This window comes from Trichosurus vulpecula, chromosome 7 (assembly GCF_011100635.1).
Source record: "Trichosurus vulpecula isolate mTriVul1 chromosome 7, mTriVul1.pri, whole genome shotgun sequence".
Classification (NCBI taxonomy): Eukaryota; Metazoa; Chordata; class Mammalia; order Diprotodontia; family Phalangeridae; genus Trichosurus; species Trichosurus vulpecula.
This window is the reverse complement of record NC_050579.1, coordinates 96,640,781-96,656,642: the sequence shown is the minus strand read 5'-3', so window position 1 is coordinate 96,656,642 and position 15,862 is coordinate 96,640,781. Positions and strand designations below refer to the sequence as shown.

The window sequence follows — 15,862 nt, the reverse complement described above, 5'->3', positions numbered from 1 at the left end:
CAATCTAATCTGTTGTTGCTTCATTCTGGAGCAGTGCTGGTATGAGGACCCCTGACCTTAATATTCACTTAGTCAGTGGGTGTTTATTGAACATCTGCCAAGCTCCTAGCACTGGGGTGACACAGCATCAAATAGTAACTACTTTGAAGCAGGGACTTGCGTTTTGGTCTTTAGTCCTTCAGCAGTTAGTGTAGTGCAGCATTGCCCATAGGCATAATGTTTGTCGTGTTGAATATGAGGCAGTCTGGGAGAGTCAGGAAATCTGAATTCTAGGCCAGGTGTGAGACCTTGAGAAAATCACTTTACTTTTCTCATCTAAAATGAAGGGCTGGATTATGACTTCTAGGACCCCTTCCAGCTCTGTTATTCTGTGGTTTTCCTATTTTGGTAAGTATTATTGACTATGCGGAAGAAACCATTAAAGTAGCTCGCTAAACTTAAATGCACCACATTGACAAAATACTCACCCAAGAGATTCTCAAAGTATGAAATAACGGTTTTATTCCTAAAAATATGTGTTTCATGTATCCACTTATGGGAGGCTTATTAATTTCAAATTTAAGCTTTATATGAATAGAGGAAAGACATAACTTTCACTTGAAGAAGTAGTGCTCTCGAATGATTGAAAGATTTCTTTTAGAGTTCTCTTCCAGTTAAACAAGTGTACCTCACTTGCTAGCTATGTGACCCTGGGCAGGTCACATAGCCCTGTTTTCCTCGGTTTCATCTATAAAATGAGCTGGAGAAGGAAATGGCAAACTGCCAAGAGTCCCGGATAGGGCCACGGAGAGGCAGACACTACTGAAACCACCTTAACAACAAGCAACATTAATCTTTGCAAATCCAGATTTATAAAGCAGCCAAAATAATTATTTTCTTTGCAAAATGATTCACTATATTATTTCTTTAAATGACAGCTTCCCAAATACATTTTAAACAATTACATTTGCAAAAATACAATTTATCCGGTGTTTACAGGGATATACCTATTATATAAGTCATTAAGCACTTCTGGCATACCAAGCACTATGCTAAGCACTAGGCATGCAAATACAAGGAAAAGACAAACAATCCCCGTCCTGGAGGAACTTACTTTCTGACGGTGAAGTATGCACGGAGGAGCTGAGAAGTAGGGGGAGGGAAGCACCTACATGGACGCATCGTGTCAGAGTCTAGAAAGTGAGACACAGAATTTGGAGGGAGATGGAGGCTGGCCACTGGAGGGATTCACCAGGGAAAGAAGAGAGCCAGCCTGGTAGAAAGGTGTTCCAGAGTGAGCAGGCTGTCCAGGAGAAGTTGGACATTCCAAGGTGACAAGGACTCAGGTGCTGAAGAAAGTTCTCACAAAGTAAACCTTACCTGCCATTTAGTTGGTCCATAATGGTCCTTAGGAATTCTCATGCAGCTGAGTTACATTATATAGTATAAGTCTCTCAGTTTTTTATTGTGGGCATAGACATCATGCTGGCTGTTGGGCCAAAGCAATCTCATGCAGTGTTTACTCCTCTAAATTTTATCTATGATAATTAACAGATGGATTATTCAACCAGCATAGATGTTGGTCTTACATTGCTCCTTTTTAATTGCATTTCTATCATGTTACTATGTTATTATTTCCTGAATGAACCCCAATGCAAATATTTTATGTGTAAGTGTGTGTGTGTGTGTATATATTTTATATATATATATGTACATATGTAATATACACACATAAATATACAAATACATAGCTATACTCCCAGGTGGGTCCTTACACATAGACATACTCTGGGGATATTGAAGACTAGGAAGGAGAGTGACTTACTTGCCTAAAGTTTCAGGTCACATACCCAACAAAGCTCCAAATACATGATGACTGCTATTTCAGGCTTTCTCTGCTAATAAAATTGGAGCTAATTTGATGGTATAATAATCATTGCATTCTGTATGATATACGTAACCAAGTCTCTAATTTTCCCCTATCTTCTTTGCTTTCCATTTGGGTAAGTTATAGGGATCTGTTCTATTATAAAGCATTAGATGTTATTTCCTGATGTAGTTGAGTGCTTGAAAAGATCAAGTAATAACTTCACCTGTTACAGAAATTTTTCTTGTTGCCATCATGTAATTGAAGATGCAGTTCTTAGAATGTGCTTAGCCACATGAAATTCTATTCTTATTCTTTCAAAATTTTTCACATGCGTTATTTAAAAATGAAAATTCTTAAAATTAGGCATTGACAGAGAGCAAGGATGAAGTATTAATGATTCTTTATGTTGGTGTGTGTACAGAATTGCCTAAAATCTGAAATGACAGTACAGTTTATAAAAACTGGCCCTTTGCTCCAGAGGATAGTGTACATATCCAAGGTCTTTTTGTCTTATACGAAAAACAGAAGGAAGGGGCTAAACATAAACATCATTTTAAACCTGAAATGCATTTCACTTCAAAAATCCGGAGACTCATTTCCACCACCATCAGATGAAATTGAAAGGGTGCTTGTCTCTATGAAGGTGCACTTGCTCTCCTGCCCTGAGACAAGATTGCCTTCATGTTCCACAGTCTTTTGTTTGTGTAACTAATATCAGACTTTCATATGGAAGTAGCTCATGGCTGGAAGTAGCTTCTGTTTCCTAGCACTTTGGAGCTGCCCAGTACTTTTCACACCAGTCAATCAGCAAACATTTATTAAGCCCCTCCTATGTGCTAGATTTGATCATAAGTGTGGATCCAGAAATAAAAGCAGAACAATCCCTGTTTTAAAGGTGCTTACACTCAGTTGGGAAAGATAGAATAGATGTTGTTTAATTTAGTCTTCCCAAAAACCATTTGAGGTGGCGCTTAGTGGCTACATGACCCTGAGCAATTCATGTAACCCTAGTTTGCCTCAGTTTCTTCAACTGTAAAATGGGGATAATATTAGCACCTACTTTCCAAGGGTTGTGAGGATTAAATGAGATCATTGTTAAGTGCTTTGCACAGTGTCTGACACATAGTAGGTCCTATATAAATGCATATTCTCTTCCCCTTTTTCACCTATTACTCATCCTTCCTGTGGCATATAGCCTACCACTACTGGCCCCAGTCTTCTTTTCCCTGAAACAGCAAAGGTTTTTTAGCTAACAAGACCAACTTGCATGCTTCTTTTCTTCAGAGGAGCCATAGAGTGAGGAGGTACATCCATGAAAGTAATGTCCTCCTTGTGCAGAGCTTGTACATAGCACTCCCTTACTAAGGGCTCATCATTGCAAAGAAACCAGTTTTCTCATATCCCCTAATACCTCAAAGAGATAGGAAATCAGGGAGCTGGGAGTGTCGCTGAAGTCAGTAGCATCACATACTTAAAAAGCATTATGGCCATTCTGACACAGGAAAATGGTGCTGCCATTCACCAGGAGCTCATCCTGCCTTAAGATCCCAAGTATCAAGTCATGATGATTTTCTGTAACTTGAAGAAAATAATTTTAGCCCCAGATTCAGGCATGTAATTCTTATTCTGTGAATTTCATTTCATCATTTTGTAAGCAGTTTTTTTTTTCCCTTTCTTTTAGTTCCTGGAGCATCTGGAGTACCTGAGAACAATCCTCCTTGCACCGTGAACATCCCCATTGCCCCTATTCACAGCTCAGCACAAGCTATGTCTCCCACACAGAGCATAGGGCTGGTACAGTCCCTACTTGCAAATCAGAATGTGCAGTTGGACGTCCTAACCAATCAAACATCATCTGTGGGAGCGGCTGACCATGCCAGTGACAGCACCATCCAGTACCCAGTCCCCAATAGATATTCCAGCCCAGGACAGGTGATTTTTGGAGGAGTAGAAATGGGACGGATGATTCAGGCACCTCCTCAGCTGTCCCTCCCGCCACAGGGGGCAATCCAGCTGTCTATGGGGGATCATGGAGACAGAGAACATGAGCACCTGCAGAAGGCAACAAAGGCCCTGAGACCAGTACAGCAGCTGGCAGCGGAAGGGGATGCTGTGGTCTTCACCACTACTCAAGAGATCCAGATGAATAAATTGAACCCACCACCCCCTTACCCGGGAACTATCCCAGCTGCTCCCACTACTGCAGCCCCTCCCCCACCACTGCCTCCACCTCAGCCCCCTGTGGATGTTTGTCTGAAAAAGGGAGACTTCTCTCTTTTCCCCTCTTCAGGACATTACCAAACCCCTCTCGGCTATGAGAGGATCACCACCTTTGACAGCAGTGGTAATGTGGAGGAAGTGTGTCGGCCTCGGACTCGGATGCTGTGTACCCAGAACACTTATACCCTTCCGGGTCCTGGAAGCTCAGCCACCTTGAGGATCACGGCCACTCAAAAGAAGGCCCCACAGCCCTGTTCCAGTGCAACCCTCAACCGGTTAACTGTCCCCCGCTACTCCATCCCATCTGGGGACCCACCACCATATCCAGAAATTGCTAGCCAGCTGGCACAGGGGCGAGGAGCTGCCCAGAGATTAGATAGCAGCCTTATCCACGCAACGCTGCGCAGGAACAACCGAGACGTAGCTCAGAAGATGGCTCAACTGGCAGATAGTCAGCGGGCTACCCTACAGCACCCACCGAAGCCTAAGAGTAGTGTGGTAACTGCCCAGTACCAGCCAAGGCCGCCCGCTGCTCTGTACACCTGTAGCCAGTGCAGTGGCGGTGGAAGTGGTGCAAATAGTGGTGGAGGAAGTGTGGGTAGTGCTGGTGCCAGCAGTGGCACATCCGGGCTCAGTGGTGGCATGCGGCCTGACCTGAGCTCAGTGGGCAGCTCCCAGCACAGCTCAGTCATAGCGCACTCGGTCAGCACTTCACCCTTGGCCTCCCAGTCTTCATACAATTTATTGAGCCCACCTGACAGCTCTCGTGATCGGACAGACTATGTCAACTCTGCCTTCACAGAGGATGAGGCCCTCTCCCAGCACTGTCAGGTGGAAAAGTCTGTTAGGCATGCAGCTCTAGCTGAGGCAACTATGGGAGTGAAACGGCCACCCCCTTACCAATGGGACCCTGTGTTGGGAGAGGATATTTGGGTTCCTCAGGAAAGGACAGCACAGAGTTCAGTGCCCAACCCCCTGAAACCACCACCTCTGATGATTGGTCAGGCCCAGCACCTAGATGTGTCCCGAGTGCCCTTTGTTTCCCCCAAGTCTCCAACCAGCCCTACTGCCACTTTCCAGACAGGCTATGGGATGGGAGTACCTTTTCCAGGAAGCTATAATAATCCCCCTTTGCAGGGAATGCAGGCTCCCTGCTCCCCTAAAGAAGCCCTGTCCCCAACACAATTTGCACAACAGGAGCCCACTGTAGTACTTCAGCCAGGGTACTCATCCAACCTTTCCTATTGCCCCTTGCCACCCATGTACCCAGGAAGCAGCACATGTTCTAGTTTACAGCTGCCACCCATTGCCTTGCATCCTTGGAATTCTTACAGTGCGTGCCCACCTGTACAGAACTCCCAGGGCACTCTTCCTCCCAAATCACACTTGGTTGTGGAAAAGCCCATTGTATCCCCACCTCCAGCTGAGCACCAAGGCCACCTGGGTACAGAAGTGATGGTGGAGACTGCAGACAATTTCCAGGAAGTCCTTTCCTTGACAGAAAGCCCTATCCCACAGAGGACAGATAAATTTGGGAAGAAGAACCGTAAGCACCTGGACAGCCGTGCTGAAGAAGGGAACGTCCAGGCCATCACAGAGGGCAAGGGGAAGAAGGAGGCAAGGACTTTGAGTGACTTCAACTCCCTCATCTCCAGCCCCCGACTTGGGAGAGAGAAAAAGAAAGTGAAGAGCCAGAAGGACCAGTTGAAGTCAAAGAAGCTCAATAAGACAAATGAATTTCAGGACAGCTCTGAGAGTGAGCCAGAACTGTTTATCAGTGGGGACGAGCTAATGAACCAGAGCCAAGGAAGCAAAAAGGGGTGGAAAACCAAAAGGAGTCTGAGGACAGCCAGTGAGCTGGAGGAATTCAAGTGCCGGAAAGCTAATGAAAAGGAGGACGGGAGGTTGGGGAGTCAGGGATTTGTGTATGTGATGGCTAACAAGCAGCCTTTGTGGAATGAGGCGACACAGGTGTACCAGCTGGACTTTGGAGGGCGAGTGACCCAAGAATCTGCAAAAAACTTCCAGATTGAGTTGGAAGGGAGGCAGGTAAGACTGCTTTAAAAGTGGTATCTAATTTATTTTGAAGAAACACATGCCGTTCCAGAAATCATATTTCACCTTTTTGGCCTCACTTCCTTTTTTAAAATTACTTTTTTTTTCAATTAACAAAAATTATTTTCTCTCCCTTCTCCCACCACCTATTAAGAAGAAAAGGAAAAGAAAGAATTCTTGTAACCCTTAAGTATGGTCAAGCAAAACAAATTCCCACATTGGCCATGTCCAAGAAATACATGTCTCATTCTGTATCACATCACTTTTCTAACAAGAGATTTGTCCTCGCTCCCTCCCTTCCTTCCTTTTCCTTCTTCTTTCCATCCCTTCCTCTCTCCCTATCCTTATTTTTCCTAAGTTAGAAATGCAGCAGCCACTCATGGGGCCAATTCCACAGTTGATTGGTATAGAAACTTTGACCTGTTTCATTTCTGATATATGCTAACTCCTCCTTCCTTACGCAACCAAGTAGCCCCCTTTTTCCAGGGATCCCCTGTGTCAGTACAACTTAGTGTGGACACCCATTCAGCGTTATCTCTGCTACAACTCAGAAACCCCAAGCTCCAGGGATCCACCAGCCTCAGCCTACCTAGTAGCAGAGATCACAGGCACCTGCCACCACACTTAACTTGGACTAATTTTAAAAACAGAAATGTTTTACCTCTTTAAAAAAATTCTTTATGTACAGTGGATTAACAACTAGTATTACAAACCAGTTAGTTAATCAAACAAAGTGTATAGTTATGAGAGAATTCAGACAGTACATGTTTTTACACTTTTCCTGTCAGAGCAATGAAAAGGCTTCATTGTGTTCATTATCTTCAGTAATACTGACAGCTCATGTAACTTCCTACGGAAGCTAACCCCAAGAATTTTGTTCTACATGCCAGTAGCTGAACCATTAATTAAATAGGGCCCAAAGGGAGACTGTCAATATAAGCAATTTGATAGCTCTCTGAATAACTAATTATCTTTGATCTGTATATTAGGAGGGCAGAGTTTATAATCTCAAAGAGGATCATATATGTGTCTGAAAGGTTCGGAACCGCCGGATATAAGAAACTCTCAAAGTAGAAGGCAGAAGAATCAAAACATATATTTAGGCTCCACAGTAACCAACCCATGAACCAGCAACCCCATTTTGATATATTGATCAAAGCTTCCAGGCCCAATAAGTACGCCTTGAAAGAGTAACCAGGAGGCTACAGAGAAGCATGATTGCGTAAAGCAAAATCATGCTTCCCCCTCTATGGTAAAAAGATTACCCACTGGCCTGAAGTCCTTGTTCAGCTTCCTCCTGTAGGTCAGCTCTGCCACTGGCAGCTCCTGCTTCGGCTGTGGCTGTAGCTGTGGCTGTAGCTGTGGCTGTAGCAGCCTCTGGCTCCAACGGAAGCTGTTTTTAACCATCCAGCTTCTGCAGGGGTGTGAGGTACGCTGGGGAAAGCACAGGTTCTTTCAATCTGCTTAAGCAAGGTGAAGGGGTTGACCAGGAAAGCACAGGTTCTTTCCATCAGCTTAAGCAAGGGAAGCAAGGTGAAGGGGCCGACAAGCTTACTCCAGTCCAACATACAAACAGCATTCAGTTCAGGGGAAAAAGCCAAACTAGTCAAGGCCACTTGTTGACTAAGTGCTAAGGAGCCCATTTTTGGTTGCCAACACACTCCACCCCTTGTTATAGGATACAGTCTGGCAGAGTTCCTTTTACATGCTGACTTTGACTGAATGTGGTCAAACTCAGGGTCTGTGAATTCTATTAAAGGCAGTGAGATTTTACTTCAAGAGATATTCATGAATCTGCATATTGAGCCTTAAGTAACAAAATGTTTTTCTACCTTACTGTCGCCTTTTTATGCAATTAAACTTTCTATATTTAGATTAAAAAAAAACAAGTCTGCTTTTGATTTTTTTTGTTTCTAGGAAATTCTGTTAAGAACTTTAGCAGAACTGATAGAAGAGTGCTTCTTTGAACATTGTGTGATTCAGAGTAGAAAATTTTTCAAGGATAGACCAATAAGCATAACTGAAAGCCTGTTAAACCATCGTCAGAAATAAATGTATTTTGAGCTTCTGAAAAATCTCAGCTGTCTTTTTTTTCCCATTCAACTTTCATTTCTGCCCTGCTTTACACTCTTTGAGTTTGAAGAGGGAATAGACATGGCAGTTTATTACAAATAAGCTACTTATATCAAAATTTGGGAATTTTTAGTTTGACTTTGTAGGTCAGGAATAGGATGAGCTCTGCTAAAAGAACCTTCAAGTGATAGTCTGTTTCCAGGTTCTGAAGCCTTTTCAGGTCCTTGAGGATTAATTACCAAATTCCCTCTTGTTAAGCCATGTTTTTGCCATTAAGAATCTTGTTCAAGATCAAGATTCAAGAATAAAAAAAAAATCACCTTGTATTTCAACAGGGCTTTTAAAAATTGGGTTGAAAGGGTATTGGGCTTCAAAGGACAGTTTTTCACAAAGGGTGTCCCATGAAATTTGCCCAGCAAATATTCCTTTTTAAGTGACTGGGAGTCATCTTTTAGAGAGAGGAAAATTAACTATACACAGTAGAGGTAAAGCTAGCTTATGAAATTGTCCCCAGTATTAAGGAGGAAACAAAATGGCAGTATGGTTAATGAATATCAGTGAAGTCAGAGGAGGGTTCAGATCTCATCTAATGCAGCTATGGCCTGTGTGACTAGGAAAAATCACCTTCCTTCTCTGGACCTCTGTTTCCTGATCTCTAAAATACACTTACCTAGGTGCTCACTAAGTTTCCTTCTTGCTCTAAATCCTATGATTCTATATGCTGGTTTGTTTAGCTTGCAAATTTCTCAGAAGTTCCATGAAATTCTCCTGGGTAGGGAGAGTAGGAAAGGGAGGGAGAGGGAGACCCCTTCTCCTTCTCCATATAACTGCATCATATTATTGTTTTCTGTTCAAACTTGGTGGGGTGGGAGGGGGGAAGCTCTAATCGCTACTATTTAGCATTAGCTGGGATTTAGTTGCTAGATTGAATTTTTCATCTCACTTTAGTTAATTCACTTCAAATTTTGACTTAATTTATATCTTCCCTTAAGTAACTTTTTTTTTACATAGTTTTTATAAAAGAGTTACAATAAAAATATCTTTGGTTGAATATTTTAAGGGCTGTTAAGGGGTCCCTGGAGCTTGTATTTTTGAGTTGTCATATTTTCCAGAAACACTGGACCCAGAGCACACAGGAATCTCTGAATGTGTCAAGGACTAATCTCTCCTTCCAGCTGACATAAATTTTTGTTTGCATCCCAAACTGGACTCCCTGTATGACCTAGGAGTCAAGACAGGTGCCAGGCAGTCTGTACTAGGCTTGTGCAGCTGGGCCCTTGTAGATAAAGAGACCATCATATCTTCATGGTCTAGCAGTTCCCAAGGGAAAAAAGACTTTTGTGTCTTGCCTTGCTCCTCCCCTTTGGGCGGGGTCTCGTCCTTTTCCAACCTTTACTGAACCTTTCCCCTCCTATGCCATGCCCCTTTAGGTGGAGGTTCTGATATCTCCTCCTTCCTTGGTCTTGGTGTCATAAATATACAAATTTCTATATGAATTTTAAACTCCTTGGGTTCCACGAGCGTGGTCATTTCTCTTGTAATAAACTTAGTTTTCATGTAACTTTTGTGAAGTTGTGATTGCCTGTTGACAAATGTAAGATCACATTGTAATTGAGCAATCTCTAATCATTGTGAGCTAGGAAGGCCTGCTATTTCTTGTATAGTTGACCATGGGTGAGTCAACTGAGCTCCATGAATCTTATTTTCCTCATCTGTAAAAGGAGGGAATTGGATTAGGTCATTCAGACAGTAGACACTTGTTAAGTACCTCCTATGTACCAGACACTGTGCTAAGCCCTAAGGACATAAAAAGAGGCAAAAGATAGTTCCTGCTCTCGAGGAGCTCACCATCTAATGGGGGAGACAGCAAGCAGATATGTGCAAATAAGGATACATAGAAAATAATTGACAGAGAGAAGGCACTAGAATTAAGGGGGATAAGAAAGGGCTGCCTCGAGAAGATGGGTTTTTGGTAGGAACTTAAAGGAAGCCGGGGAGCCCATAGGCAGAGATGAGGAAGGAGAACATTCTGGGGATGGGGGACACTCAGTGAAAATGACTAGAGCCGCGAGATGGAGTGTCTTATTCATGAAACCCTGAGCAAGCCAGTGTCCCTGGATCAGAGTACACATTAGGGAATAAGGTGTAAGAAGACTGGAAAGATAGGAGGGAGGGAGTTTATGGAGGGCTTTCAATGCCAGAGGATTTCATATCTGATCCTGTAGCCTATAGGGGGCCACTGGAGTTTACCAAGTAGGGGGGGCAACAGGTTATTGCAGCAGTCCAGATGTGAGCTTTTGAGTGGTGGCATCATTGGAGGACAGAAGGGCATGAATTTGAGAGATGTTACAAAGGTGAAAATGACAGGCCTTGGCAATAGAATGAATAGAGAGTGAGCGTAGTGATGAGTCCACGATGACTCCTGGCTTGCAAGTCTGAGGGACAGGAAGGATCTACTGTAATAGAGAATATATGTGTGGGGTGAGCAGGGTGGGGAGTTTAAAGGGAAAAGTACTTAGCTCAGTTTTGGATATATTGAGTTTAAAATGTCTACTGGATACCTGTCTTGAGAGGTCTGAAAGGCAGTTGGAGATTCAAGAGCAGAGGTCAGCAGAGAGATGGGGGCAGGATTGGTAGGTAACTTCTAAAGAGCCTTTCCTCCTCCGAATTTGTGATTCTTTCTTTGATCTTTGGGGATAGCCTCATATACCCAAATATTAATGTTTTATTCATAGTTACCAGTCCCTTAGTTAAAAAAGTTTCTAAATATTTATGTACATTCACTGTGTGCTACAGCTCAGAAATTGTGTGCTACAGCTTGGAGTATGAGTCAGAGATTAGAAAAGGTCTTTATTCTTTCCAATGAGAAAGGGCAAAGCCCCAGTCGCTCAAGCAGCAATGGCAGGGAGTGCAAATTACAGAAGCTTGCAGGCTTCTTTTATCGTTATCCTAACCCAGCCCCTAAATCCCCGTCTCACTCTGCTGTTGGTTAGCAGAATGAGCTCACAGTCTTCCTTCTAGCGTTAGCTAATCTGCGCAAAGTATTTCAATCCCAGCCTGGTTTCGTCCTATAGGAAAGCTGCAGTCTACAGTTCTTTATTAGCATGATTATTCATAGCTTGAGAACTCTAACCTACCAAAAAGCAGGGCTTCAGTCTCAATTAGCAAAAGAGCCTTAACCTATCAGAGAGTGATATTTCAATCCTCCAATATGGGGGCACCCAATCAGGAGAGGACCCGGGTTGTTTTCAGTTACTGCCTAGAGGAACAAGATTAAACTGGTCTAGCAGGGGGTGGTTTGTTAGTACTGAGGAAACTAAACTGAAAACCATCTCTCACTGCTGTCATCCCAGCAGTTGTTGCAGTAGCCTGAAATAGAGGCCTGCCAAGGACTGTGCAGAGCAATTGTCATGCAAACTTTCAGCTTCAGTCTCTCACAAGGACAGATTACTGAATATGTCAAACTTCAGGAGGTTTTGGTGGTTAGGACAGCTGGAGAAGTACTCTTTGAGACGAGAACTCATTTTTTTTTCATAGATCACATAATTAGTGAACTTTAGGTTTGAATTTCATTTTAAAAATTCTTTAGTGTTGTAGTTTTAACTATATTCCTTATTTTCTTTCTCCTTCCCCACTGCCCTATTGTAGGTAATGCAGTTTGGAAGGATTGATGGCAACGCTTACATTTTGGACTTTCAGTACCCCTTTTCTGCTGTCCAGGCGTTTGCAGTTGCTCTGGCTAATGTGACTCAGCGCCTCAAATGAAAAAAAAACATGACTCAGAGGAGAAAGAAACACAAAGAAACCTTTTCACAGAAGTCCGATCCAGAAAATGCTGGCAGACCCAGTGTCGGGTGTAACAGAGGTGCCTGTGCGGACCAGAAGACAACAGCAAACTGGAAACGTCTATCCGGCCCCCCAGAGAGGCCACTGAACTCTAATTGTTACTGTTTATTTGGGTTTTTAGTATCCTTTATCTTTTTTTTATGAAAACAAAATATAGTGCTGGTGTTTGAGAGCAAAGGGCTGGAACCATTCATTGTTATGTTGGGAAGTGTAGCTTTGGCTTGTGGTAATGGTTCTATTGTGTTTACTGACGTAAAGCTAGTGGGGGAAGGGGGGGAGGGCTGGGAAGTGGTTGGGGGGGAGAACAGGACAACTGTCCTTTTGGATGGACTGCCTTATATCACCTTATTCTTTTAAAAACATGGAACATACATGTTATTTTTCATTCCCTCGTTGCATCCACTTTTTATCACTACACCAACATTGACAATGGTGTGAAAACAAAAGCAAAACAAATTTCAAACTCCCACAGAAAAATACTTTTTTTAGGGTGGATGGAACAAACTGTAATTTCTAAGTTCTAGGTTGTTACTACAGAGAGAATAATTGTATTCCAATGGACATTTTGGTAACAAACTACATGAGAGAAATCTGCTTCTGAAAGGAGGTGGTATCATCACCTGGGATAAATATGATTTCCTCTATGATGAAACATGACGGGGAAATGGACTGCAATTTTCCAACATTGTTAACAGTATTGTGTGTACATGTAAGTGAGAGGCCTATTATGTCTCAGTGTAGATCAAGTTGAAGGGCTACTCTCCTCTTTGAGTGCTTAGTGTTTAAGATGATTGATGTCAGGAGTTGCATAATGTGTGAGAGTTTCTTTACTAAAAGCAATGATGATAGTTTGGCATGATTGACTGAAAGGACGTGAGGAGGCTAAAATCAGAGAGCTCTAGGTAGATGACCACTTGCTGGGTATGTTATATTGAGAATACTTTTGGGTGGTATGGGTTGGATTAGATGGCTGCTGAGCTTCCTTCCAACTCTGTAATTCTGATTCTGTAGTGGGAAGATAGTGAGTTTTCTCAAACCAGTGGTGTGTAACTCCTGCTGAGAACCAACTCCAGTCTCCTGTAAGTTGGGACAGGGCTACATAGAGGAGGTTACTGTATGTTTTCTATTTTCTCTTATCCTCCACATAAGTCTCTTCACTGCTTTTTCTTTCTTAAAGAGAAAAATTTTCCTAACCAATTTTTTCTTTGAAAATATGCTTTACTCTTCTCTGCTACATATAAATTCTAAAATCCTTGAAGTAATTTTCCATTAGAATGGAAATTGTGACTCACGTATTTATAAGGACATATTAAGCAGAGTGGTGAAAGATATTCGTTTCACTAAGTTTTGAAAGTTGTCCTGTTGTTCCCCATGAATAAAGTTACTTATTTAATAGTACAGAGTATTTTGCAGAGGAATAAAGCCTTTACAAAAATCAGTAACAGAGAGCCCTAGGAATTACTGTCAACAACTTGCTTAAACTTTTTTCAATGGATTTCTATTCCACTGGTTTGCTGCTGTTAAGAAAGCCATTATGCCCACCCCGGGTTTATTTGTACATTCACTTGAATGAAAGCTTCTTAAATGGAAGGAGGACAGAATGATGGCTGTGTGCAGTACAAACAGGTCCATCACAAATGCTTCTTTTAACATTTGGACCACTTGTATAAATGTCATTTTTGCGCTTCAGCAAGGACCTTCCTCCTCTAACTCAAAATTAAGATGGCTCTCCATAGCAGAGTGCTTCTTTTTTGTATCACCTTCATCCTGCACCTCTTCCTACCTTCAGGTGGAAAAAGGATTTCTTGGGCAGTGTTTGGGCCCTGAAACCAAGATTGTAATTGATTTTTTTTTCTGAATACACAAGTTTGATATTGCTAAACAGTGTTCCTAGGAACATGCAAAATGTTAGTTTTAACTTGTCTACTGGTTTAGGGTCCTGTATTTGGGTTTTGTTTCCAAATAGTCAAGTGGAAAATGTTATAAAAAGTTAAAATAGGTATGTTCATGATTTAAGCATTTATTTTTAAATTCCCTATTTGGTTTTATGAGCATAGCAAAGCAGCATCTAAGGAATGAGAATTAGAAACAAAAACTGGCTCATTCATTGCTCAGAGCAAGATATTGTCAATAGCCATTTTCTTCAGGCCCTAAAAAAACCATTGATATGTTTTAAAACATTATGAAAGTTACTGTTTGCCAGCCAAAACTGAGTTTAACATTTTATATTTAAACATTACAAACCAGTTTTTTGGTAGATAAATTCTTCTAGGAAGAATTTAGCAATGTGTTCAGAATTATCCAATTCTTTTATACATTAGTTTTCTGTAGCCTGATAATGGCTTTTCAGTGCTTATTTTTAGTTGTGCAATAATTGTTACAGCCTAGTTTTTTAAATAATTTAAATGCAAATTCTCTTATTGTCCTAGAGACAAATTATTTATCTTGCTTAATGTAATAAGTGTTTTTAGGGATTATTTTATTACTATGTACTGGTGAGTTATACCCACTTTCTTATTTATATAAAAGCATCCTTGTAACTAATTATTTGGTAGCAGTACATTTTGCTGCAAGAATTGCAGAATATGTATAGAAAGATTTTGTTTTTGCTGGACAATTTGCAACTTTTTATAATTTAAGGAAAAAAATCCTGTTAATTAGGCAGTTAAAAAACAACAACAATATCTTTGAGTGTATTCCATTAAGACTCTGGTTTCCTTGTGATGATGTAACTTACCTAGATGTTTTCCTTTTATGTTGAACTTTCTTTTTTTAATAAAGATAGTATATTTTGAGTGGGGAAAAGTCAGAGAATGGGAATAGCAGTAGGGAGAGAATTTTAAGTAATCTGATTCAGATTTTTAAAAGCCCTGTTTGATTTCTGAAATATGACACATAAAAGGATAAAATATAGACTATCTAATAAAAGCCTTTCTAAATGAGGGTTTATGCACAAGGAAATTCTTTGGAATTATTGTTTGAAATTTTTTATGTCAGATGAGTGTGGAAACTATGTAGTAAAGAAAATTCACCTTTTAACAAATTCTCAACCTACTCCCCAAAGACAAATAGGTTCTGCTCCAAATCACTTTGTGTACCTTTTAGCGCTTCAGCCTCATTTGGGACCTCTGCAGTTCGATGTCTGGGTGGATACCAAGGAACATGCAGCTAGTACTTAACACCTGTCATCTGCTCTGGGAAGTGTAGGAGACAGAATTATCTGGTACCAAAATAAAGCATAAATTTATGTCTACAATAGCTGTATCTAGAGTGTTTTTAGATTAAAGTTGATCCTTTTACTCATAAAAGAGTTATTTTCATCAGAGACCTAATAACTTTAAGTTGTTGAGAAGTTTATATGTGTGTGTATACATAAACGTACCCATACACACACACACACACACACACACACACACACACACACACACACACACACACACACATGAAAATTCCTTATGGGAGCTCTAAATTTAAAAAAATAGTATTAGTCTCATATGAATCAGCTTCATGAATAATATACTCTTTTCCCGGAAGAAGGTGCATATATTTGACCTAGAAACCAATTTAAAATTTGTTTTACCCTAATTTAATCAAAGAAAAATAATATTTTGTGTGCAAACATACCCCTTAAATGTAGGTCACCATGATACTGAGACCAATAAAGTAAACATTTTTCTGAGTTTTTATTGTGCTATAAACTAAAATGTTTTCCAGGTTAATTCTTCTTGACTTAGACTGTTGCTAATTGTATAGTATCCTACTAAACTACAAGCAAAAACTTGTGTCATTGTCTTGTTGTGATATGATGCAAAGAGCACT

The 15,862-nt window shown here is 41.2% G+C and overlaps 1 protein-coding gene across 1 annotated transcript in view; it reads left to right on the top strand.

Moving 5' to 3' along the window:
- Nucleotides 1-12,287, top strand: part of TULP4 (TUB like protein 4) — a 205,579-nt gene extending 193,292 nt beyond the window's left edge. The window contains exons 13-14 of the mRNA XM_036766111.1: nt 3,531-6,118; nt 11,846-12,287. Of these exons, the coding sequence (XP_036622006.1) occupies nt 3,531-6,118; nt 11,846-11,962 (2,705 nt within the window). The 3' untranslated portion in view covers nt 11,963-12,287. The remainder of the gene's footprint in view (nt 1-3,530; nt 6,119-11,845) is intronic.
- Nucleotides 12,288-15,862: the final 3,575 nt, after the last annotated feature.